This window comes from Protopterus annectens, chromosome 14.part0, assembly GCF_019279795.1.
Source record: "Protopterus annectens isolate FY-2018-M chromosome 14.part0, PAN1.0, whole genome shotgun sequence".
Lineage (NCBI taxonomy): Eukaryota > Metazoa > Chordata > Ceratodontiformes > Protopteridae > Protopterus > Protopterus annectens.
The window spans coordinates 1,160,340,794-1,160,368,111 of NC_056748.1; the positions used below are offsets into that span (position 1 = coordinate 1,160,340,794).

The 27,318-nt window shown below is 42.5% G+C and overlaps 1 protein-coding gene across 3 annotated transcripts in view; it reads left to right on the forward strand.

Annotated features, from left to right (window-relative positions):
- Positions 1 to 27,318, forward strand: part of ZGPAT (zinc finger CCCH-type and G-patch domain containing) — a 1,297,382-nt gene that overhangs the window by 762,505 nt on the left and 507,559 nt on the right. For all 3 annotated transcript variants that reach the window (XM_044056972.1, XM_044056973.1, XM_044056974.1), the window contains exon 5: positions 21,575 to 21,706. In XM_044056972.1, the coding sequence (XP_043912907.1) occupies positions 21,575 to 21,706 (132 nt within the window). The remainder of the gene's footprint in view (positions 1 to 21,574; positions 21,707 to 27,318) is intronic.

The following is a 27,318-nucleotide window of genomic DNA, read 5'->3' on the forward strand; positions in this document are numbered from 1 at the left end:
CTTAAGGTTAAGAGGAATACAAATTTATCCTTATTTGGACGATTGCCTGATTCTTGCTCAAGACAAAGACAAGCTACTTCACCATCTTCAGTATGTTATGGCAGTGTTAAGGTGCCTAGGGTATTCTGTGAACGAAATAAAGTCCAGTCTAGTACCCTCTCAGGACATGTGCTTTCTGGGTGTGAGACTGAATACAGCCTCTCAGATGGCGTTTTTGACCCCGGACAAGCAAAGAAATCTTACCCTTTACTTCCAACAATTGTCTCTCCTGTCCAGGCTGACTGCAAGGACAGTCCTTCAAGCCTTGGGGTTCATGGCATCTTGTATTCTGGTGCCTCCCAATGCCAAACTGCATATGAGGAAGTTACAATGGTATCTCAAAAGTGTATGGACTCAACACTGCCACGGTTTGGACACTGTCATTCAGATAATACCTTGCATTCAAAAGGAATTTTTGTGGTGGGCTCAGGAATGTCACCTAAACAAGGGACTCTCTGTGACCCGACCAGAGGCGAGCCAGATCTTAACGACAGATGCCTCGGACAAGGCTTGGGGAGCACACCTCAATGGAAAATGGGTTCAAGACACGTGGCCTGCCAGACTTCAACATTTGCATATCAACATGAAGGAGATGTTAGCAGTCCAATTTGCATTGATGGCCTTCAAGGATCTACTTCACCCAGGACAAGTGTTGATTCAAACAGACAACACAACTGTCATGTGGTACATCAACAAGCAAGGGGAACCCATTCGTACCCACTTTGCAGACAAGCTATGATTTTGTGGGAGACTGCTCTCAGTTTGCACCTCACTCTTCAGGCAAGGTTTCTGCCAGGAGCACAGAACTCCTTAGCGGATGTTTTGAGCAGACAGATGGTGGATCCCCATGAGTGGAAATTGGATCCTCATGTATTTCGACAGTTGACAGTGTTTTGGGGGACTCCAGACATAGATCTGTTCGCTTCTCCACTAAATTTCCAGCTGCCAAAGTTTTGCACAAAGATGTTTCATCCAAAAGCTTGGAAAGTGGATGCTCTATCATTCAGTTGGAACAATCTTCACGTCTATGCCTTTCCTCCTCTGCCTCTCCTTCCCAAGGTGCTCTTGAAGGTCAGACAGGACAAGCCCTCCATGATTCTTATAGCTCCAGATTGGCCACGTCAGCACTGGTACCCTTTGCTGAGGAGTTTAGTACGGGAGCCTCCTTGGCCTTTGCCAGCAAGTCCACACCTTTTGTCCCAGGCAGGCAATCATTTCCTCAATGTCAGGATACAGTCCCTGCATCTGACAGCCTGGCATATTCGGTTCTAGACCCTGGAGGGTCGCAGCTTCCTCAACAAGTTTTGAATGTTATTTTGGAGGCCAGACGGCCTAGTACAAGGAAGGTTTATGCTGATTAATGGAGGAGATTTTTTCTTTAGAGCAAAGCAAAGTGCTTTGATGTTTCAGTACCTAATTTGAGTGTTTCACTTCAGTATCTTACAGAATTACTAGACAAAGGTTTGTCTTTCTCCTCTGTAAAAGTTCATGCTGCAGCCATTTCTGCTCACTGTGACTGTGACCCACCATTATTCTCTCATCCTTTGTTTAAGCAATTTCTTAGAGGGGCAAAGAACATAAGACCCCCACGTAGAGCTCCTACTCCTTCCTGGGATCTCAATTTTGTGTTGGAGAAACTCACTTTATCTCCTTTTGAACCTGCAGCTACAGCTGAGTTGAAGTTTTTGTCTTGGAAGACAGCTTTTTTGTTGGCCATTACGTCTGCTCGAAGGGTATCTGAATTACAGGCTCTAATGGCAGTTGAACCCTTCCTAATTTTTCATAAGGATAGGGTATCTTTGCGTACTAACCCTACTTTCATGCCTAAAGTGGTCTCAAATGTGGCCTTGAACCAGTCTATTCATTTGCCTACTTTTTATGCTGATCCCCAAAATAAAGGGGAAAAGATTTTGCACTCTTTGGATATTCACAGGCAGTTGCATTATTATTTGAGCAGAACTAAAGGGTTCAGACAGTCTCAACAGTTGTTTGTTTCTTTTGCTTTGGGTTATCAGGGGAAACCTGTTTCTAAACAAACTATTTCTAAGTGGATTGGCCATTGTATTGCTTTTTGTTATTCTCATCATGGTAAGGAGATTCCGGCTGGAATCAGACCTCATTCCACTAGGGCTACTGCCACTTCTACTGCTTTTCTGAGGGGTGTAGCTACTAAAGATATTTTGGAGGCAGCTACTTGGAGTTCAGTGCACACTTTTTCTAAACATTACCATCTCCCTCTTTATTCAAAATCTAGGGCTGGGTTTGCCACTGCAGTTTTGCAGGGCATGTTAGCAGCTCCCAATGCTTTATGATTTTGCCAACCTCCCTTTACCTCTGCTTTGGGATTCTACCCACAGGTTATGACTGCAGCAATGTGAGATGAAGAACATAGTACAGTTTTGTACCTACCATAAATGTAGATGTTCGAAGATCCACATTGCTGCAGTCCAATTTTCCCTCCCTCCTTCCCCACTGTAGTTTGGGGTGGTTGTGTGGTTTGGGTTGTAAATATTGTTTGTACATGGATGGTTGGATGTTTTCCTGTTTTTTGGCTATGGCCTTTCTTTTTAGGGCCTTCTGACATCTGGGGCAAGAAAGACTTGAGGATATGACGTCGGTCATGCGCTTTAGTACCATGGCGTACTGACGTCAGATCTAAGCGACCATGACCGACGCCAGCCTAACACTTTGGTATTCGGGCCGACCGAGGACAGCGGACTACCCACAGGTTATGACTGCAGCAATGTGGATCTTCGAACATCTACATTTATGGTAGGTACAAAACTGTACTTTTCTTTGGGACTGCTGCTGCTGCTGCTGTTAAGAAAAAGGTAAAGCTTTGCAGGACGGTAAACATATTTTTGTGCCCCTATCACTAAGTTCCAGATAAACTATCCTACTAGGACTGTTTTGGTTTGCAGGCAACCTTGTTAGGCCACTAAAGGCAGGAAGGGTGGTAGGCAAGGTCCTCTTGCAAAGTCTTCTCAAGCTCCTTTGGCTCATAAGCCTTCTTTTTCTGACAAGCCTGCTTCTCTTTGACATTTTGCCCCCCCCCCCCCCCAAAACCAAAACCTCGGCCAGGTTTCCTTGTCCATTTGGCTGTCCCTTTTTCTTCCAAACTGGCAGCTTATTACCTCAAGTTCTTGAGTTCTGTCCATCGTCTGTCAAGGTTACTTCATGGTGTGGAACTCTCTCTATCCTTTTTCAGGGATTCATCAAACTCCTTTAGAGCAGCTTCATGATTGGTCAGATGTTCTTGGGTCCCTGGTGGAGAAGGGAATTATTCAGCCTGTACCTCCTTCCGTGTTCCTGGTTCCTAGAAAGTAGGGCACTTGGAGACCTCTTCTGGATCTCTCCATGCTGAACATCTTTCTCATGGTTCCTTCTTTTTGGATGCTTTCTCCTTAAACCCTTATTCCTATGTTGTTGATCCAGGCTTTTCTGGTGTCCTTAGATCTGAAGGATGCTTACCTTCATATTCATATTCAACCGCTTTTCAGGAAGTTTTTACATTTTTCTGGTGCTGCTGCTTCTCATTTTCACTACTTTGCTTTGGCCTGTCTACTGCCCCAAGTGTATTCACAAAATGCCTAGCTCCTGTGATTACCTTTTGCAAGCTCCAAGGCATTCATATTTTTCCTTATTTAGATGATCTGTTGATTCATGTACCTTCTCCCACTGGCCTGTTACAGACTCTGGAGTTCACCATATCTCTCCTTCAAAGTTTGTAGCTCACTACCAACTTCCAAATGTCTGTCCTGACTCCATGTCAGGGGCATGTGTGTCTGGGCTGCAGGATTCAGACAGTGCCAATGCTGGCCTCTCTTTTACCTCCAAAGGTTTTGTCCTTGACAGCATTATTTCAATTTCAGTCTCTTCTTTCTCTGCCTGGCATTCCAGCCATAGAGTTTCTTCAGGCCCTTGGATTCATGGTCTCTTCTATTCCAATCTTCCCTCTTGCCAGACTGCATATGCAAAGACTTCACTGGTACCTCAAGTCAAGTTTGGCTTCAACATTGCCACTGTCTGGATTTCAGAGTACCTCTCCTTCATTGTCTCAAATAGGAATTTGAGTGGTGGATTCAGCAAATTACCCTCAACCCAGGCATCCCTTTTCAGCCTCCTGTTCCTTCTAAAGAATTGTTCAGCAATGCCTCCGACATGGTGTTGGAGCTTCCTGCGGTCACCTGAAAGTTCAAGGTTGCTGCTTCCCCCATCAGAAGTCAGACCATGCCAACATCAAAGATATGAGATTAGTGATTCTAGCCCTTCAGGCCTTTCACCCCATGTTTTGTCCAGGCCCCTTAGAGATTTACACAGACAACACCACAATGATGTGGTATGTCAACAAGCAGGGGGTGGCACATGCAGTCTTGTCTTCTTTGCAGGCTCGCTTTTCAGGCCTGGGATCTGATTGTCAGTTATCAGCTAACTTCAAGCAGAGTATGTTCCTTCAGAGCACAATCTAGTGGCAGACTTCTTGAGCATGTCCAGAACACAGGCTCACAAATGGATGCTTCACAGAGAAAATGTTTCCATTAGTGGGGGTATTCCTCGGGTAGATCTTTTTGCCTCCCCTCTGAACAGACAGCTCCCTCTATTCTATTCTGGAGTGCAGTGCCATCTGGCATGGATGACGGTCGCCCTTTTTTTTCTTGAAATGGGATGTTTCTCTGTACCTCCCCTCTCCTTCCTCTATTTTCAAGAGTTCTGCAGAAGATTCATCTGGACTTCTCAAAAACCTTGCTAGTGACTCCATTTTGACAGAGACAGCACTGGTTCCCCCTGGCCAGAGGCAGTGGCAATCAGCACAAGTTGCCTCAATAGTTGGACCTCCTCACACAGGACAAAGGGGTCGCTCTTCCATCTTTACTTGTCTACTCTTCAACTAGCGGTGTGGCTGATAGGGTTTTGATCCCTTTTAGGCACCTTTTTTCTGAGGATGTGCTCAGGGTTTTATAGGAGGAAAAAAAGCCTGCAACCAGAAAGTCTTATTTGTCCAAATGGGAAAGATTTTTTTGTCTGATGCCATGCTCATAGCCATAATCTTTTTTAGTGGGAGGCCCTCTGGTTCTCTCCTGTTTGTGTGAGTTGATGCAGTCTAGGTTGGCCTATTTTCCTGTAAAGGCCTATTTGCAGCTATTTCTGCCTGTCTTTCCTTAAACCATCCTTTGGACTCTTATTTTGAGATTAGGTAGTTCCTTAAAGACATCCTGTATCTTAGGCTTCCAAGGAAACCTATTTCTCCTCTTTGGGACCTTAGTTTTGTTTTAGAAAAATTGACCCAGGCTCCTTATGAGCTTGCAGTTTTAGCTTCTCTGCAACAGTGTACCCAGAAGACAGTCTTTTTTGCATGCTCTTCTCTTCAGAGGACTTCTGAGCTTCAGACTCTTATGGACATTCCTCCTTTTATGTTTATTCACAGGGACAGGGTGTCCCTTCATACTAATCTTTCTTTTATGCCCAAGGTTATTAATCAGTTCTCCTTGAATCAGGCATTACATCTCCCTTCCTTTTTTCCTTCCTCTCAGTCTGCTAGTGTGAGAACCCTGCATACCTTGGATTTGCACAGGCAGATCAGGTATTATTTGGATAAAGCGGAGGCCATTCATAAGTCTGACCATTTTTTTGTTTCATTTCATCTCAGAACATTGGGTTTGTCTGTTTCTAATCCAACCATCTTCTCCTAGATATCTAAGGCCATTTCCTTTTGTTATTCTTTTCACAGCAAGTGTCTGTCTACTTCAGTTAGAGCTCATTCCCCTAGGGCTGTTGCCTCTTCTGGTGCCTTCTTCAATGGTTTGGACACCAGTTCCACCCTTGAAGCTGCTATTTGCTCTTCAGGGCATACTTTTACTAAGCATTATAAATTGGATATTGTTTATAGGGCCAGAGCAGGTTTTGCTAGGGCTATCCTGCATGTTTTTTTTTTGAGGGCTCTTCCTAGTCTTCCATCTCCCACTCCTTTTCTTGAGCATTTGTACTTTCCCTGCGGTTAAGAATACTAAAATAGTGATGTAGAAGGATGTAGTACAGTTGTGTAAAATCTTACCATAACAGTGCATGTCCTTCTCTTCACTGTTGCAGTATTCTGGCCCTCTCTCCATCCTCCTTTTTATTTTGGGCCTTGATTTGATTACCCTCCTGGCCGAGGGTTCCCCTTTTCCATCTGCATTTTCTCCTTCTAGATGTGCATGGCTTCCTTTGGAGATTGTTCTCTTCTGGGGCAATTCAGTTCTGGGTAACTGCGTCTGTATGTCACCTTTATGCCCTACATCCTGTATGGGGAGCATAGCCATTTCACACTGAGCTAATCGGAGGAAGTCAGAGGAAGGGCTCTGAGCTAACTAATCTGTGATATGTAACATTAAGTATCCTGTTTTTTGCTTATTTCTGAGTTATTTATAGCACTTTTATTTTACTCACTGTGTGTGAGGTATTAAGTAGAATTTTCTACAATTGTTAAGCATCTGGTTGGGTTTGTTTGCTCTAATTTTTGTTTCCCACCCTCCCTCTCTCTTGGTATCTTGTTTTTATACTTGGTGGCTTTGCAGTTGCCCACCCCTACTGTAAATTTTATCTGGGACACTCCTCCCAGTCTAGTGTCATTACCTCATTCTACCTATTCCAGGGAGAACATTTGAGAAGGCCATCCCAGTTAGCTTCTGCTCCTCCTTTCCCCTTTCCACTTTACAAAAAAAAAAAAAAAAAAAAAAGCTTGTTTCCTGCCTTTCCTGTAAGTTGTCTAGTCCAGATACAGATTTGCTGTATCTAGGACTGTTTGTAAGCTTCTGAGCCCCCAAGCCTTTCTGTGTTGCAGGGAAGCCTTCTAGCTTAATTTTGTTTCTTAGAACTAGCCAGTTTTCTAGTTGCAGCACTCAAATCAGTTTCTTTGAGCTCAGCACTTGTTCAGAACTCATTGTAAGCACTAAATAAGCTATAAATTACTACAGGACTCAACTTTCCTCACTTGTCTAGAGGAAAACTGTTTTTAGTGCTTAATAAATAAGCACCTATCCAGGCATTTCTAAGGGTCAGCTCCCGGTGTTTTGTCCTCTCTACCTGATGAATCTGGGCATCTTGGGGCAATGCAGCAATTGTCTCATGTACATAGACAACCCTCTACTCCTACCACCCAACACTACAACCTGTGAGAGATGCACTTATATAACCAAACTGGAAGCAAAGCTCTCTTCACCCAAGAATGGGCTAGACAGTCAAGAGGAGAAGGTAAACACTTGCACCACACCACACCACACCACACTCATTACATAGTCCCTCAAAACCTACACCACCAAAACACACACATAGAAACACAAAACGCACGCCTACATTCGCGGAGGCTCTCAAAAAAATCTACCCAAGCAACAGGAACCTCCAAAGCAGAAACGCAAGCAAAATCCACCCCCTAACACAACCCAAATGACACATAGCCCACAAACTCAGTGTGCCAGTCCACCACAGCCCATAAGGCATAATCACGTACCCAACACTCTATAGTCAGGCACACTGATGTTCCACTCACCAGGCTAAACAAGGAGAAAGTTACTGTCAGCTGCCTGTCATGTGCCAGGATCCGCCACATAAAGCATGCACTCAGGTCACTCCACAGCAAGTACAAATATGACTGTCATTGTCCATGTTGGTGTGAATGACCTGAGACGTACCTCCATGGCTACATGAAGAGAGACATGGAGGAGCTTTCTGATCTTGTAGCCCAGTCAGGTATGACCCTAGCCCTGAATAGCATCCTGCCATCACCCAGAATGATACTACAGTACAAGGACAAAATTATTGACTTCAACAATTGGCTAAGCTTCTGGTGTCATTCTAAGGGGGATCCAGTATCTGCGTGGGATGACATGATCGACAAACCATGATGCTTTGCCAGAGATGGCCTGCACCTGTCCCCCTTGGGATTCCAGACACTGGCTAAGGCTCTTGCCACCCCTGTCGTGCCCTTTTTAGGCAAGATTCAAATGACAAATTCACCTCCTTAACAGGTACATGCAAGCAAAATCTGAGGGTAATGCTACTTAATGCTAGAAGTCTAAACCTCAAAATGCACTCACTCGAGGCACTCCGTAAAATGGCGAACATCGACATCTGTGCAGTGACAGCGACCTGGTTCAAGGCTCCAAAGAGCACCCCTGCATTACCAGGCTATAAATCATACCTTACCTTTTGGCCGCCTAACCTGGACTGAAGCACTAAAGGCAGAGGCGTGTCCATATTCGTTAAGGATATCCACACCTCCAGGCTAGATGGTCAGCATAATGCATCTGAGATTGTCCAAGTGTAACTAACTCTGGGCAAGACCACAGTGCAAATTGTAACTTGCTACAAATCCGCCACCATGCCCCAGGATTCCCACTCCTCATTTCTTGATGCACTGGAAAATATTAGGGTGCAACCTAACACCCTAATAATGGGGGATTTCAACTACCCCACCATTAACTGGGAAAACTACTCGTGTACCAACTCTTTTGCTCAACGTTTTTTGGAATTCATAAATTCCAGTGCCTTAGATCAACCAGGGGCAGCAATATCCTAGACCTGGTCATTACCAACATGGGCAACCGGTGTTCCACACCAGAGGTCAATTCCTCATTGGTCAGAAACGACCACAAGCAAATCACCCTAGGCATGCACATCCCACCCCCACCCTCCAATAGGGAAACCACCGTAAAAAATTTCTCCAAAGGCAACTTCACGCTTCTTAAGACAGGAGTGGCAAACTTCACGACACCCATGCTGATGGACAATAGAGATACGACTGCTGAATCCTATACAATTGCACTTTATAATCACTTACACGAGTGCATGGAGTGTGCAATCCCTAACAGAACCAAGATGCTATCCTCCAAAAAAGGAAGCCAATCTGGTGGTCCCCTGCTATAAACAAACTCTACAACGGATGAAAGAAACTGTTGCAAAAAAGAATAAAAATCCCACGATTGGAGGAACTCCGTGGTCAGCCTAAGTAAGAAGCTGAGATCCCTCATATGAAAACAAAATTGCCACTGATTCTAAAGACAGCCACAAAGCATTCTATAGCTATGTCAAGAATCTCAATAGCAACACTCAGATCTGCTCTGAGTTACAGCACAATGGCACTAAATATACAGAACCAACTGATATTGCCAACATCCTGGCAGATAGGTTCAGTGCTAACTTTACCCCTCTCTCATCCCCTAAAGGGCCCATCTCTATACCAGAAGAATGCAAAGTGTCTGTAATCACGGCTGCACAGGTAAAAAACACACTCTTCAAAGCCAAGAACACAGCATCCATGGGACCTGACAGCATCCCAGGCTGCGTTCTACATGAACTACAGAACGAACTGGCACCCCACCTAAGTACCATGTTCAGTCATAGCCTCACCTGAGGCTTTGTGCCCACTGAATGGCACACAGCAACTGTTATCCCACTCGACATATGGGGAGCCACCATGGACCCCGGGAACTATCGCCCCATTAGCCTGACGAGCCTGGTCTGCAAGGCTGTGGAGCGTACCATCATGGAACTTATAAACAATGACATTGGTAATCTCCAAACTCTGGACCCTACCCAGTTTGGGTTTGTAAAAGGCAGATCATGTCTCCTAAACCTGATAGACTTCTTTGAAGCGGTCACCAAAGCCGTAGATGAGGGTAAGTTGGTACACACAGCCTATCTAGATCTCACCAAGACTTTCAACACCATACCCCACTCTGGAATTATAGACAAACTCACTAAAATAGGTATAAATCCCTATGTCACAAGATGGGTTGCCAACTGGGTCACTGACAGAACCCACATTGTGAAAGTAGTAGACTCTGAATCCAATGTCAGACCAGTGACAAGTGGAATACCACATGGTTCAGTCCTAGGTCCTCTCCTGTTTGGTATCTACTTCTCCGAAGTACAGGCTAACACAGAAGGTCTTTGGCTGACAAAGTTCACAGATGACTGCAAACTAGGAGGCATAATCAAAACTCCTAACGATGTGGACATCCTACAAAAGGCCCTCACTGAGACAGATTCCTGGTGTCAAAGTCATGGCCTCAAGCTCAATGCCAGAAAGTGCATTGTCATCCCTTTTGGTAAAAACTCTGTACCCATGAACTACCACATAGGTGGTAGTCTACTTAACACCGAAAGTGTGATAAGAGACCGTGGGACACAGGTGGACAGTAGTCTCTCCTTTGATAATCACATTGCCACAGTAGTCAGGAAATCCTTGCCACACACCTCATCACAAAAGGTTTCTCATCCAGGAAAAAAGAGGTCATTGTTCCCCTCTACTCATCACTCATTAGACCCAGTATAGAGTACAATGCCCCTTTTGGTATGTACCTCACAAGACATCTACAACAAGTGGAAAGGCTACAGAAATAGCTCACAAAGAGTATTACCGGCCTCAAACAGATGCCCTTCGCAGACCGTCTCAAAAAAACTCCAGCTTTACTCTGTCGCATATCGCCTACTCAAAGGTGATCTCTGTCTATCATACAAAGCTATGTCAAACCCAGAACTGTTGGACATGCTCCACGTAAAGAAATCCCAATCCCTCTGAGCTAGCTAGGGACCTAAACCTTGTCACCACAATAAACAGAACATGCTGGAGGGATAGATTCCTGTCTCAGAGACTTCCCATACTCTGGAACAAGCTACCTATCTATATCAAACAAAGCTCCTCATTAGCACTCTTCAAGAAAAATCTTGATGACTGGATGGAAGATAGGAAATTCACCCTGGGGATCACTTCTGTGGCTCTGCTTGACAGGGGCACAGGAAAATAATTTTCTTGGATGGCAAAAGCCAGGGTACCATTTGGCTAGGCTTATATAGGCCCTAGGGCCAATATCCTAGCACCTACCTATGAACCCATGTACAGAGCATACAAGATCTAAAGGCTTCGTTATACTGGCCGGACGTTCACCTGTCTTTGGCAGGAGATCCCTACTGTATAGAGTACTGCAACATTGATGAGAGGGACATCTACTGTTATGATAAGGTATTACACAACTGCATTTTCTTGCTACTGCAAGCCTCAGTCCGCACAATGTACTGCATCTTCTTAAAGGACCACTATGGGTCATTGATGAAAAAACATATATTTTTTTTATCTTGTCATGAGTTACTGCACCTCCCAAAGCTACCTGCAGCAAAATAAGGACTCATTCTTAATTTTATGTTTTTAACCCTGTCTGCCCTCATGGGGGCAGACATCCTGATGAGACTTTTTTTTTTCCTTTGGGACTTGAAGTCTGTCCCATAATTCACTGTGACAGCACTGATTCTGAGAACAATTAGCCGTACCATTTGTTGTCAGGCTGGACTTCCATTCTGTTAGAATGGAACACCTGAAAAAAGCTGCCTAGTTTGAGAGGCTGCAGATCATGAAATTAGTGAGATGAAAAAAGTTTTTATTAAAAGCAGTTTTGTAAGCTTCAGGTCTTGGCCAAGTTACTCCTCCTATATCTCCTCCTTCAATGAGCCACAGTGTCACATTTCCAGCTTGGCTAGACTCAGCTTTGCATGATAATAGACATCAAACAAATCACAGCATGGTGTGCCACTAAAAGTGTTCCCTCATATGTCTCTTTTGACATCAATAGCACTTTAACAGGAATTATTAAAAAAAAAAAAAAAAAACACATCAAGTTTAGGCCAGTGTATCCATTTCTTAAAATGTGCACCTTAAAACATTCAGCTTGAATTTCATTCTGGCTGCTCATTTATTTATCTTTGCATAGTAATTTGATTATAGCAAACCTGGTCTATGTTATTTAATGCCAGGCTTTACATAACAATGAAACAGTTCCCAGTTTCTTCTTAACATTGACCTCTCAAGCTTCTGATGTGACCCAGTACTTTCTGTTAGTATTGCTTTATCTAGTTTTATCTTGGCTCTAGACTTGCGCATACCTCTCATCCTCTCAGCAATAGACTCGTGAAGAAAGCTTACAAATCAGATACTTTTCAAAACAGCAGTACTACTAAATTATTAAGCTCACAAAATAAGGCTACATGAATTAGCATTTATTTTCTGGAAAAAAAAGACATTTAATGTAAATGAATATCATTATTTGCTCCTAAGAAACACCACCTTTTCCAAAAGCATTATGGATAGTACTATGTCAGAGAGTGAAAGTATAAGCCAAAGTTATGGACACTTGTGTGGACTGGTATGCTGATAATCGATCTAACACTTCTACTCATCTGATTTCCATTTCAACAGCTGCAAATCAGACAAGCAGAGTTAATGACTGGCAGCTCATAATACCCGCCCACAATAATTACAGCAAGCCTCCTGCACTAACACAGCTCTCATTGCAGGGTAGCAAGAAGGTGTTATTCCAGCTTTGCTCCACAGTTCTTCCTTACACCATATGCATCATGCATGCATGCAGACATGCTCATGTGCTCATACACACACACACACACACACACACACACACACACACACATTGTGTACCAGTGAAGCCTTGTGCTTTGCCCACCTCACCACAAAGCAGTGCTGCAACACCTGTGGGGGACAGAAACCACTGACAATGTCCAGTCTCCCCCTCTTACTGCAAAAAAGTCTACTGCACTGACAACTGTCCTACTAGTAGGACAGTAGGCAAATGTCACTCCTTCCTTTCTCATCAGTTCTCTACTGCACCATATACACCATGTATGTATGTATGATGAACGCACACATTCACTTGCCCACACACACACACACACACACACACACATTCACCCCATCACACTCCCACTTACCCATATGCTCACCCACACACATACACACATCCCCACACACACGCTCGCTTGCCCACACATACACACACTCGCCTGCCCCCCACACACACGTGCACCCGCCCCCACATACACATGCTCGTCTGCCCCTCACACACACACACACACACACACACAAACACACACACACTCTCATGCCCCTATACATACTCACTCACCTCCCCACACACACATATACAGACTCACCCACCCACAAACACACACACGCTTGCCCCCAGATGCACACAATCATGCATGCTTGTGATCACACATGAACATGCTCACCCCCCCCCCACACACACACACACACTCTTACACACTCATCCACAGGCATGCTCACCCGTACATTCACACTCATCCACACACACACACACACACACACATACATGCCCGCACACAGACACATGCTTATCCGCCCACAACACATGCTTGCCTACATACTGGCACACAAACACATGCTTGGCCACATGCTCAACCACACACACGCCTGCACTTTCCCACACACATAATCGCCTGCCCACACACACATACTCATCTGCTCTATGCACATACACAATACTTGCATGCTAGCACACACATTTAGTGCATTGCCAATTACTTACTACATACTTACAATCCACTTGTCAGCACTTTGCATGTGTATTTTTTATCAACAGCATCACAGTTACTATGCATTCTCTTAACAGTCAAATCTCAAAGCTATGGAAGAGTAAACTTACAGCACCCAATTAGCATAAGAGTAAGTATATCCATTTACAACTTTGAATGAGACTGTTCAGTTGTTTAGCAAGCAAATATTGCTTCTACCACTGGAGTCACATTTGTCTTCTTACCTGATTTATAGCTTGCACTCTCCCTCACAAAGTATGCCATCCTCTAACTTTTGAGTTAATAGTGCATTGAGTACCACTAATCACATCAGAGTAATTTCATTCAAGATATAATTACACAGTAAACAATAAACATTAAATCATGACAAACTCATTCCCCTTGTTACATTACAGCAATCGGCAATACCTTATATTAACATTTGTCATAGTCCTTTACTCGTCTACCACTGTACAGTGTTTTCCTCCTTGCTACTCCACGTTCACTACCCAGCTCCTTTGATGTTATAAAAAATATTTTTACCAACAAACTGTTTACATCCTGCCCCCACTCTTTTCTTGTGCGATACGCAGATGACTCCACCATCATTACCACAGCCAAGCCCCTCTCAGACCTAAACACTCTTATACAACATGTGTGTCTGGGGTCCTCAATAGAACCAAGACGCTCTCCTCCAAAATAAGAAAGCCAATCTGGTGGTCGCCATAAATAAACTGTACAACAGAAGGAGGAACTGATGTGGAATAAGGAGAAGTCCCAAGACGGGAAAAATTCCCTTATCAGCTTTAACAAAAAGTTGAGATCCCTCATCAAATCCTCTAAAGCTAGCTATGAAAACAGAATTTCAGCAGATAGTAAAGACAACCACAAGGCCTTCTATAGTTATGTAAAGAACCTCCACGGCAATACCCAGATTTGCTCTGAGCTACTGCACAATGGTACCTCCTATACCTAGCCAACAGATATTGCCAGTATACTGGCCAAAAGATTCAGTGCCAACTTTACTCCCCCCCCCCCCCAAAGGACCAATCAGAATATTGGTAGATTGCCAGGCACCCAGTATTACTGCTGCACAGGTTAAAATAGCACTGTCCAAGGCCAAGAATACATCTTCTATGGGACCTGACAATATCCCTGGATGTGTTCTGCATGAACTACAGAGTGAACCGGCACCTCACCTGTGTGCCCTGTTCAGTCACAGCCTCACCTCAGTCTTTGTCCCTACCGAATGGAACACTGCTGTAGTCATCCCTCTCCACAAAGGAGGAGCGACTACAGACCCTGGAAACTGTCGCCCCATTAGCCTGACAAGTCTGATATGCAAAGCTATGGAACGTATCATCATGGACCTAATAAATAAGGATATAGGGAATCTCAAAACTCTGGAACCCACACAGTTTGGTTTTGTGAAGGTTAGATCATGCCTGTTCAGCTTGGTTGACTTCTTTGTCAGTCACCAGAGCTGTGGATGAAGGCAAGGTGGTTCATACAGCCTACCATGATCTGGCCAAGGCCTTTGATACCATTCCCCACTCAGGAATCATAGAAAAACTCACTAAGCTAGGCATCGACCCCCTATATCACTAGGTGGGTTGCAAAGTGGCTCACAGATAGAACCCACAGTGTGAAAGTAGCGGACTCCAAGTCAGACTGCCGACCAGTCACGAGTGGAGTCCCACAGGGATCAGTCCTGGGTCCTCTTCTGTTTGGTATCTACTTCTCAGAAGTCCAGTCCAACATGAAGGGACTCTGGCTAACAAAGTTCGCAGGTGCTTGCAAGTTGGAAGCCATTATTAACTCCCCAAGTGCTGTTGACATCCTACAGAAAGGCCTCACTGAGACCAACGACTGGTGTCAGAACCATGGCCTTAAGCTCATTGCCAAAAAAATGTTGTCATCCACTTTGGGAAAAACCCAGTTCCCATGAACTACCACATCGATAATAGTCCACTGAACACAGAAGGTGTTATAAGAGATCTGGGAACACAGGTTGACAGCAACCTCTCTTTTGACCACTACACTGCCACTGTGGTCAGAAAGACCTTCTATGTGGCACATCACATTACTAAAGGTTTTGCATTCAGGAGGAAAGAGGTCATTGTCTCCCTCTACTCTTCTCTAATTAGGCCAGTCATTGAATACACTGTCCCATTTGGCATGTACTTCACTAGACACCTGGAACAACTGGAGAGGCCACAAAAGTACCTCACAAAGAGGATTCTAGGCCTTAAACACTTGTCCTATATGACAGACTAAAAAAACTCAACTATTCTCTGTCTAATATCACCTTCTTAGAGGCGATCTCTTCTTGACTTACAAAGCCATGTCTGACCCAGCTCTGTTAGAAAAGCTACATCTAAAGAAATCCCAATCCCTCTGCAGCACACGGTCCAGAGACCTCAACCAACTGAATGTGCTAGAGGTATAATTTCATAACCCAGAGACTGCCCATGCTATGGAATAGACTTCCCATAAGTGTCAAACAGAGCACCTCACTGGCCCTCTTCAAGAGAAGTCATATCATTGAGTACAATGCCCCCTTTGGTATGTACCTAACCAGGCATATCCAACAACTGGAACGTCCACAGAGGTTCCTCACTAAAAGAATACAAGGCATAAGTAATATGTCCTATGCAGACCGCTTCAAGGCCCTATCCCTGTATTCTGTCTCCTACAGGCTTTTGAGGGGAGATCTATGTCTGGCAGACAGAGCATTGTCAGGCCCCACTCTGATGGACCTCCTGCATTTCCACAAAACAAACAGTGCCAGACTCCCCCATTCTAAAGACTTGAACCTTGCTTGTGATATAAATAGGACCTGCTGGAGAGATAGGTATGTATCCCAGAGACTACCCCGTCTATAGAACAGGCTCCCCATCTATGTGAAGCAGAGTTCCTCCCTAATCCAATTCAAGTGCAACTTGGACAATTGGTTGGGAAACCAGAAATTCATCCCTAGTTTGGGAACTGTGTCTCTGATGCAAACAGGTAACCTGTAAATGGTTCATCTCCCAAGCCCATGCTTACACTTATCAAGGGTATCAGAGCTTGTCAGAGATTTGGGATGCATGGCTAGGCTTAAAAATGCCTTTGTGTCGTTAGCCTAGTAAACACCTGTGAACCTATGGAGCCGAGTAGCCTTTGTCAGTGAATACTCCAGTGCTTCCAGTCTTTAGGGTGGTACTGTTTTTCCAACGTCTCTAGAGGGTATTGTTTTTGTGTTGAAAATTGTGAAATTTTTACCAGGATTGGCTGTGGTTACCTCACTGCATGTGCTCAAGGGGTTCAAACACACTGCTGTTTTGGTCCTTATCTTCATAAGGATTTTCATCAATGAACTTAAAGCATTTCTGCGTAATCTTTGCAGTTATTTCCTTCAACCTGTTCTAGAAATGCTGTGAAGTGTGTAGTTCTGTTCTTCAGTGTTACAAGTCTTTAGGCCGTATCCTCCTGTTTGGTTTCTTGCTCAAATAAGTTTTCCTGTAATGTTTTCCCCAGAGCTTTCATTTTTGTTATCTCATCCGAGTGGTTTGAAATGGTATTTTCTATCTTCTGCCATTATTTTATTGTTGAAATGTAGTCGAGAAGGGTACCAGCGATTTTTATCTCTGCATGCATTGGTATGATTTTTCATTTAGTGCTTCTGAAGTTATGTAAAATGACATTGTGGGCAGGAACGTATGTGATGTCAAAGTGGGTGTTACTTTACTCATCCTGACTGTGTACTGGAATTTTAAACACTGGGATTGTCCCTTTACCATAAAAGTTGAGAACAACTGATTTTGCTTGAACAAGCATTTTCTGAAACTCTAATGATGTACCATAATGTTATGTAATTCATGGTGACCCTACGCACTTAGAGTTTAAGAAAATGAAAGACAACTTTTAAAAAAGGCAAGGAATGCTGGTAATGGAGCAGCTGGAATTACAAGTGCAAAAATCAAGCCCCAGAGAGACAGTATTCCATAACATAAAATTGATGCAGCAGAAAGCAGCAGTGGAATAACGTGCATATGTGATTTATTAAGATCTTTGGTCTAAAAGTCAAGATAAACATGCTTGAAATCGCTCAGTAAATCAGGTATATATACTTCCGTTGTTACCATCTATTTTCCTATTCAACCTGAAGTACAGTAGGAGATGCATACATAGAGAAAAAAATAATTTCTAAGGAAAAAAAGGTACTGCTTATACAGTGCCCTGTACACACGTGCACCCCCATACAGAACTACCAATCTATTTGCCTTTCAGCTGTATTTACTGCTGGCATAAAACATCAATCGTGTTAAAAGTCGGCAGGATCGTAAAGCAGACTTTCACATTCTTGACTAAGCAATGAATGATCATTTAAACAAAAAAGGCAGCACTTACTACAGTTGAAGAATAAGTGTTTCAAATATCTTTGCAAATGCTTCTGATGAATCCTCCTTTGAAAAAAAGAATGCCGTTTCTCAACTTTGGAAGGTGTGCATAATTAAAAGAAAGGAGTTTCCAGGGCGACAAGAGCCAAGGAGGGAGTGTTTCACTCTACACTGTGCCCAAAGTGATGAGCGACTTGTCGGAAGGCTAGGTGATAGCTGCAAGAGTGCGAGAATAAACTTTTAGAAAAGTTGGCTAGGTCTACCGCTAGCAATAAGACGTGGAACGATCAAAACATGAAAATTAATGCTTCCCTGTACCTGGATGATTATTTTTAAAGGTAGGACAAGGTGGTGCAGCAGTTAGTGTTGTCGCCTCACAGCACAAGGTTCTTCGGTTCGATTCTCGGCTGGAGTGCCTTCTGTGCGAAGTCTGCATGTCCTCTGCGTCATTGAGTGAACGTTAAAGACATGCAGGTACGTGGGTGCGTGTGTGGGTGTTCCTTCTTTGAAGGTTGGGCGCCAGGCTGGCAACTCGACACCATAAAAATTCACTGCCAATCATCAGCGGACCGGTGATCCACTGTGGTGACCCCTAACTGGGAAAAGCCGAAAGAGACTGACAGGTAGGAGGGGAAAAAGCATCTGGAAGCAGAAAACAAGTACTGTATCCCATAGTTGTCCTTTAATGATCCATCTTGGTTCTAGTTGGCCATTCCTTAATATTATAAAGGGAATAATTCAGAAAGATGAGTAGAAATGAGATCATCAGTCTACTGTTGTGATGTGTTACTCATACAGTTGTCCATTGTAAGTCTGGTATATTTAAAGCCGTACATTTAGTGCCTTTTGTCATTCTTTGCTGGGTTGACTGCTTCTTGTTGGCCCACCTTAGTAGCCTGCATTGCTATACATACACACACAGAAATATTTCAGGTACAGGCATTAATGCCCTTCTAGCTTGCCAGTGTGCCAAAACACTTGTTCCCATAAGTGACCAGGCTGTTCTTAAAAATATCTAAACTAGTACATGCTTTAAGTGGGAGGTTAGTATAATGGATAAGGTGTTTACCTTGCAGATACAAGGTACTCGGTTCGATTCTTACATGGGGTAAATGGCTAGGCTTAAAATGGCACACAAGGGCAGTTAGCCTAGTACTAATCTATGAACCTATGAAATATATACACATTTTCTTTTAGTGGAGTTGGGAGGGTGGCCTAATGGTAAGGTGTTTGCCTTACAAACTCAAGGTGCAGGGTTTGAGTTTCACAAGGGATAATTGACTAGGCTTAAAATGGCTCACAAGGGCAGTTAGCTTAGTACTAACCTATGAACCTTTAATGTAATTTGGTTGTGTGTTCCATGCATCAGCTACTCTGTCAGAGAACCAATTAGTACATTTCTTATTCCTATACAGTCTTTTTTTTTTAATTTCTCCTAGTCTTTTGGGTTTCTGATACCATGACGGGGATGGACCCCATTCCTAAGTCAAAGTACGATTAAAGTTCATGAAATTAGTATTGTTTCAGTCTTTTATGTCAGCCAGAAGTGCTCTTCACAGCACCTGCAATGTGCCCAGTAATGACCCCCCCCCCCCCCGCAATTCGTACGGAGTTACATGTATAGAATCTTCTACACAGGTTATCTGATGATTCTCTAGTACTTTTTGATAACCCCAAACATTCCCAGAGGTAGTTGTCCCTAAATGCACTATACACCCGAATAAGATATCCTAGAAGTTCAGATATTTTATCCTTTCATAATAACTTAAATGTTCACATCCATGGATGCCCTTGATATATTTTCGCTGTACACTTTCCAGTTTACTCATGCTTGTTTTCTTATAAGGTTTCTATATTGTTACTCCATACTGAAGTTTGAGTCTAATGTAACTAACAAACAGTGACTTTGTCATTTTTCATTTCCTAGATTTTATAAATCTTTTTGTACAATCTATAGTTCTATAACTATCAATAACCAGTAGGTTGATATGATTAGAAAAACTCATAGCTGAATAAACCCATATACCCAGGTTCTTAAATGAGTGTACAGTTTCAGTCACTGTGTGCTATATTAAATATTCACTTTTCAATTTATGTCTGCCTTCCTGGTGGTAAGTGCTTCTGTTTTACTGGTGCAAACTGAGAAATTCTGAAATGCCTGGATTCATTAGTGAAGCAAATGCCCTGTCTCTCTTTATCCTGTCTGTATTTGTTTCAGTGCCAGTCACCTGTTTCTGCTGTTGCATCGTTTACTGTACTTATTTTGTTGGCAGAGTATATTCAATACATATATCATTGTAATTTATCTCTCTGAACATTTACACTGCTGACTCTGTACTGTTTGGATAGTACAGTAGTTCCTGTTCTCTTTGTATGATATTTTCTTTGGGAATCCGTACACTTGTATAATTCTCATTTTTTTATGTTTTGCCTGGGGATCTGTACTAGTATAATTCTGATTATTCTTTTGATGATATTATGATGGTATCTGTTTGAGATAACATAGCATTTATGCATTGCACTTGCAGTAACACATTTCAAAGAAATATTTGCTTTCTTACCTTTTTGTGATCTTTGTCATTGTAGGTTTAGATGTGCTGCTTTAATTTAGTTATGGAAATTAGAAACAATCACAAATTGATGCCCTGTTTATACTGGAGTATTTTTTTCTGAAATTGAGTAGCCCATTTCAAGAATCATTGAAACTTACGTATTATCGCAACCACATTTCTGAACTTTCAGAAATGGAAGCGTTTATGCGAAAATGTGTTTCTCAACCTTCAAAGGGGTGTGTTAAGCAAGTAATTAGTAGTGGGTGACTTTGGGATTGAGGCCTGAAGAGGAACAAGGGTCAAATTTTCGTCTCCTCTGGGGCGTGTTTCACTTGTTCAACGACCTGCACAGTGCTGCACTGCATCTAATTCCTGCATTCCTGAGCAGAACCCCTCAGCAAAGGCAAGTTAGTCAGGGACATACCATGTAACACTCCCAATAAAATACATTACAGTAAGTCTCTGCTGTAATTATTTAGTATGTTTACAATAGTAATACCGAACTCTGGCCTCTTCTCATCCTTGCACTGTTGTCAAAATCTGTTATGGTCCAGTGTACACCACCTGCTAATCTTCAGTTTTCCTACTCTTACAGAATGCAACCATTACCTTAAATTACATATGAAATAGCAGCATTGTAAATGAAACTCAGTTACCTAGCAGATGTTCGTCATACTTAAGTACATTAACTGAAAAACTACAATACCGCCCAAAACATCAGTACTCTCAATTTTCCCTATTAAAAATGTGAACGGAATCAGCTGTCAACATTATCCACCTTCATGGTGTGAAATCATTAAGAATGCAACAGTTCATTAAACATTGATTAAAAACCTTGGTTAAAAATAAAAAGTGTACCCGAAGCAAACTTTCCATTTCTGTGTTTTCCTTCTGTGAACGATTCCTTCTACTCCGTAAAAAGATTCCAGCAGACAGTATGAGACCAGCCATGATTTTAACTTGAGCGTGAGTTTGTAAGGCACGCTAAACAGGTACAGGATTTCTTAAACTGTTCCTGTCCCTGAAAGTAATGTGAACATTTTGGCCAGTAGTAAGGACTATGATCAGCAGTTTGAAGGGTTTCAGGCACTCTTTTTCTGCAGGTATGCACTTTTCGCAACCACGGAAATGTGGTTGCAATAATACGTAAGTACCAAATCATTTGACATTCTTGTCTCTTGCTGACAATTTGTTTACCAGCTTAGTTGCTGTTTTCAAACCTTTTTGTTTTTTTGTCTTTTGCAGTTTTGGACCCAAGCAGCTCTGGCTCTTGTGACTGGAACCCTTCATGTAGTTCTTCATTTGGAAGTTGGGAGGCCCACACACGAGGTATTGGATCCAAACTTATGGCCAAGATGGGTTATGAGTTTGGAAAAGGTAAGTTTCTTTGTCGAGACTAGTAAAATACTTCTTTTATTGAAACTATAGGCAAGGATGTAAGTTTATGTCAACCAAATGTGTTACTATCCGTTGGTTGTACATTACACTGTATTATTTAAATTTATACTGGTAACCTGGTTGTTGTAATGGACATTAGAAGTGATCAAACTTATCTAAAATCTTTGAGAAAAATTACACTTTACAAAGATGACAGAAAATTTATATAGACATGTGCATATAACAGAAACAATAGCTGTACTTAATATGAGTAGCTTGAATAAAAATAAAATGCAGGAGTGGTATTGCCATGGCAGTTTGGTATTTGCTCAAGCAGGTTGTTTACATTTGCAGAGTCAGTAGCAACTGATCGGGAAGTATAGGATCATAGGAGGTTACTAGGCTATCGACCCGGAGGTCATTTCAAGCCTAGCCGTCTCATCCCAGTGTAATACCATAGATAGTCTAGTCAGTACCAAGGATTGTATTAAGTAATGACTGCCCATGTACAGGAGGGTTGTAAGCACTATCCAACTATCCACGGTAAAAATTTATGGTGCCCTATCTACTCGTCCAGGTTCCTTTTGAACAGAGTCATAGAAGTGCTCTGCTACACATGAATTGACAGCCTATTCCAAAGATGCGACAGTCGCTGGGAGACAAATCTGCCCCACCAGCATGTCCTGTTCAAGTCACAGGCCATATTTAGGTCCCGTTTGTTTTACAGATGTGCAGTAAATTCATTAGGTTTGGGTCAGAGATTGATTTCTTAGGTCTTCCCTAAGAAGTCTATATGATACTGAGTATAGTGGCAGGGACTTTAGCCAGTCTGTGTAAGCCACGTGCTGGAGTCCCTTGATCTTCTTTGTTAGAAACCTCTGAAGTCTCTCCAGTTGCTGCAGGTGCTTTGTACAGTACATGTCAAAAGGGCCATTATCCTCAATTATGGGCCTGATTAATGACAAGTCTAGAGAGTTTATTACCTCCATTGCTCTAGAGGCAGTGCCTTTACTAATCAGGTGTGCTACGTAGAAAGCCTTCCTTACTACAGTAGATACATGGTGGGTAAAGTTAAGGTCACAGCCTACTTGTGATCACAGATCCCTTACCACTTCATAGGTACATAGGGTATTGCCGTTAATTTGAAGGTGTGAAGGGACATTATTTTTACTGAGGGGAATGATGATGCATAAGACCCTCCAGAAGTATACAGACATAGTTTGGGGAATTCAGTAATTGCACCCAATTTGCAGACATCTGCAAACTTGGTTAGTCACAGCCCCTTAGTTTTGGCTTGAACTTCTGAGAAGTATACACCAAACAGTAGGAGCCTAGCACTGACCCTTGTGGCACCGCGCTGGTGACAGGTCTGTTGGTTGATGTGGAGTCACCCACTTTGATAGTCTGTGACAAATTTGTGAGCCAGTTGGCAACCTGTCTTATGACAAAGGCATTTGCATTCAGTTTGCTAAGTTTATTGGTAATGCCTGAATGTGGGATTGTGTCAAAGGCCTTTGCTAACTTAAGGTATGCTGTGTGTACAGATTTGCCCTCATCAATGGCCGTGGTCACATTTTTGAAGAAATCCACCAGGTTTAACAGGCAGAATCTGCCCTTGACGAAGCCGAACTGTGTCGGATCTAGGCTTTGTAGGTCACCTATGTCATTATTTATGAGGTCCATGATGATATATTTCATGGCCTTACAGAAGACGCTGGTCAGACTTCTGGGTCTGTTGCTGTGCCACCTTTGTAGAGATGAATAACTGTTGCTGTTCTCCATTCTGTAGGAACAAAGCCTGTGGTTAGGTAGTGATTGTTAATGGTGATGGTAGTTCATGCTTTAGTTTTAGAAGACAGCCTGGGATGCTGCCTGGTCCCATAGAAGCTCCTTAGACGAGGCTTTAATGACCTGCTCTTCGGATATGTAGGGTGGACGGGATGTTTAGGTCAATCTGCTAGCAGATTTGCTATCTCTGCGGGATCTTTGTGTGTGATATCTTTGGTCACTAGTTCAATACATGCTTTGGTCCTACCTTTTAGTCTGTGCATGTAGCTGTAAAAGAACTTATGGTTATCCTTGGCTGTGAAAACTAAGTTTTTCTCAGTTATCCGTAGAGGATTTGACATATAGTCTTATTTGCCTGTTGAGGCTGAGTAGAGTGCTTTTCCATTGTTGGGGCGTCACCTTAGTTTTCTTAGACAGCAGCTTTTTGTGTTTGTTGCAAAGTTTGTTCATGATGGATGTCCACCAGGGCGGCTTGATTTTACTTGGAGCTCTGGCTTTGATACTGTCTGGAACAGCCGAGTCTATATATTTATACAAGTGATTGTACAGGGCATTAGTGTAAGCTATGGTACAGCTACCACTTCCAGCTGGAGATGGGGCTTGGAATGCATTTATACCTTCCCATAGGGTATAGTTTGCCTTGGTGAAGTTTTATTAGTCTGCCTTTGCCCTTTGTGAGTTCTGGTGTTAGTGCCATTTCGAAGGTGACTGATTTGGATCAGATTTAACTAATAGTTTCCAACAGTTGCAGTGGTTCATCTGTTTGACATGTTAGTGAAGACCAGATCTATTATGTTTGTTCCTCTTTTTGGGGTTTGAACAGCTTGTTCCAGGGCATTAGAGTTAACAGAGTCAAGGAACTTTTGAGCTAGTGAGTTAGGGCTAGAGTAGGTTTCCCAGTTGATGGCAGAATAATTGAAATCCCCCATGACCAGAATGTTTGGCAATATTTGGATTGACTCCAGTTTGATCAAATAGGCCTTACTGGCATCACAAGCTGTTGAAGGGGATCTATAACTAGCTGTGACTTGAATGGGGGTCTTACCCACAGTAATCTGAACGTGGAATAACTCCATGGAGTTGCCCAGTCTAACTAGTCGGGAGATGAATTTATCTTTAATATAGATAGAAACACTGCCTCCTTTGGTTCTGACACGTTCATTTTGTGGTCTGAAGGTGTGGAAGGCATTGTAGCCTTGCAAGTACTCTATGAGGCCCTGAACCAGGTTTATGTGACTGCACAGACATATGCATCCTCCAGTGATAGGAGTGCTTCAAGGGTGTGCAGTGTTTGGTTTATGCTGCTAGCGTTGTTTAATAGCATAATCCTTATTTTGTTGTGATTGGCAATTTTTACTTTGGCAGTTTCGTTTTTGAAACCTTGCCTTAAAAAAGGCACTATGGGTGAGGCAAGAACCTTTGCCAGCAGCTGAAAGCGTAGCGGTGCCAGATGCAAATTTTCTCTGGCAAAGCAGCGTGGTTTGTTGACCATGTCATCCCATGTCAACTGAAACTGGATCCCCTTTGAATGACACCAAAAACTATGCCAATTTTTGAAATTGATCATTTTTTGTTTATAGGTGAGGGTAATATACTGCTCAAGGCTAGGGACATGCCTGCCTGGGACACATACTCAGAGAGCTCAGTCATGTCCTTTTCATATAGTCTAATATGGTACTTGTCAGGTCTTCACTCCAGCATGAGCTGTGACAGAGACATAATGGTAATTGTTGCCGAGAGAACTGAGTGCATGCATGAGCTGATGAATCCTGGCACCAGACAGGCAGCTGACCGTGACTTTCTCCTCATCTAAACTAGTGAGTGGGACATCCATGCATATCTCACTGTGGAGTCTCCAATGACAAGAAAGTTTGCTTTATGAGTGTTACACCTTAAAGGCTTGGTAGGTGAGACAATGGTGTTGCTATATGTCTTGGGTGCTGTGGGAACTGTGTTAGATGTAGCAGTCTTGTGTTTTTGAGGTCTCTGGTGTTTCAGTAAGCTTTTTGAGATAACCTTCTTGTATGTTGATTTATGTGTTTGATGCATGCTATGCTATGTGTATGAGTAGTGGTACTATGTGCATGAGTAGTGGTGGGTGAGTTGACAGCCTCTTCATTGTTATTGTTTTGAGTGCTAGAGAGCAGGGATTCAAGATTCTTGGTTTAGATACATCTCTTGTACTCTATACAAGAGTGAGTTATGTGTAGATTGTTGTCCGTGTACATGAGGTAGTTGCTACACTGCCTCAGGAGACCCAAGTCAATAAAGCTAGCAGGAGAAACAAGGCTAGTCCAACTGTTCATAATGCTAGGTTTGAAGAACTGTTATCACAAAGGGGGTGCTTTCAGGACTGATCTACGAGGTGCTCTGTAGATAGATATTTCTGACAGGGTTTTTGCCTGATGGGTTTAATAGGTCACAGCTCACTAGCAATATTTCTTAGACTAGAAATGTACTAAAGATGAGGACTACACTAATGCACTACAGCTGTATTCAAGGGGAAAAATTGTTGAGTTTATCTGTTCGACTGTGGTGCACAATTGTGCAGCGATGCACAAATGAGCAGAAACCCACTCAAACGTGGGGCTTAAATACAAGAAGCTAAAAACGTTAAAAAAAACAATGAGCTCCAAGCCCTAGACCAATCACAATTCACCAGACATGTTCCAGTCAGCACACTTCTGTCACACGGGTGCAGAAGTGCCCCTTCCAAACAAAGATGGCTTGAAAAATTTGCTCAGTATACAACAGCCACTACAAAAAGACCCAGATGCAGTAAACCTGTGTCTGGACTATGCTACAGCTACTAGCTACTCTAATTTAGGTGGGAAACAATAAATAATGTTTTAAACAGCACACACATTAGTTTTGTTTTTTAAAACCCTGTTTGATGGGAAAACAGAACAGATGCTTTCCAAATAGTGAAAAGTAGCAAGAATTAGTTTGCAAACAGTAAAATAGCAAAAAAAGTTTGTAAAGAGTGAAAACAGCAATAAACTACATTTTAACAGGCACAGTAAGGCAGAAAAATGCAGTACAAACAGTACAGTTGAGTTTACAGTATTAAAATACAGTATTAATAAAAAACGCATTAAGCAGCTCATGGACATTAGAAGCACAGTGCTTGAATGTCTTCAAGGCATACCTCTCAACTTCATTGCTCAAGAATTCTGCACAAAGCAAATATGAGGGACAAAGGTTCAATATATATATATATATATATATATATATATATATATATATATATATATATATATATATATATATTCCCCCCCCCCTCTTCCTTTGGTAACTGGTAAACTCTGACTGAGCCAGTGGCCTATTTTTTGGCAAAGGCCCATGGAGAAAAGCTCCACAACTGATTCAGAAAACATTTAAACAATAGCTAATAAGTAATTGTGTACAAGGGAAGAAAAGCCCCACGTAGATATTATTTCACAATAAGTTGATGAGCAGTTATACACAAGGGGAGAGAAGTCCCACAAGAAATTAAATAAATATTTTACAAAAAGTTGGGAGAAAGGTTTCATAAACACACACAAACATTTTGCAGTAGTTGACAAGTAGTAATAAACAATGATTAAACTCTTTACAATAGATTGGGGAGTACCTTATGTAGAAGGGGATAAGACCCCCCCCCATAACATAATGAAGTACATTTACAGAATATTGCTAGGAGAGATTGTGATCAAGAATACAATAGCAAGACACTTTGAAGATATGGATAGCCTATGTCGAGTAAAGTAATATATAGTCATTCAAAATATTGACTACATTTCTAATAATATATGGAGATGGGAAACAGTAGAATATTCTGATGC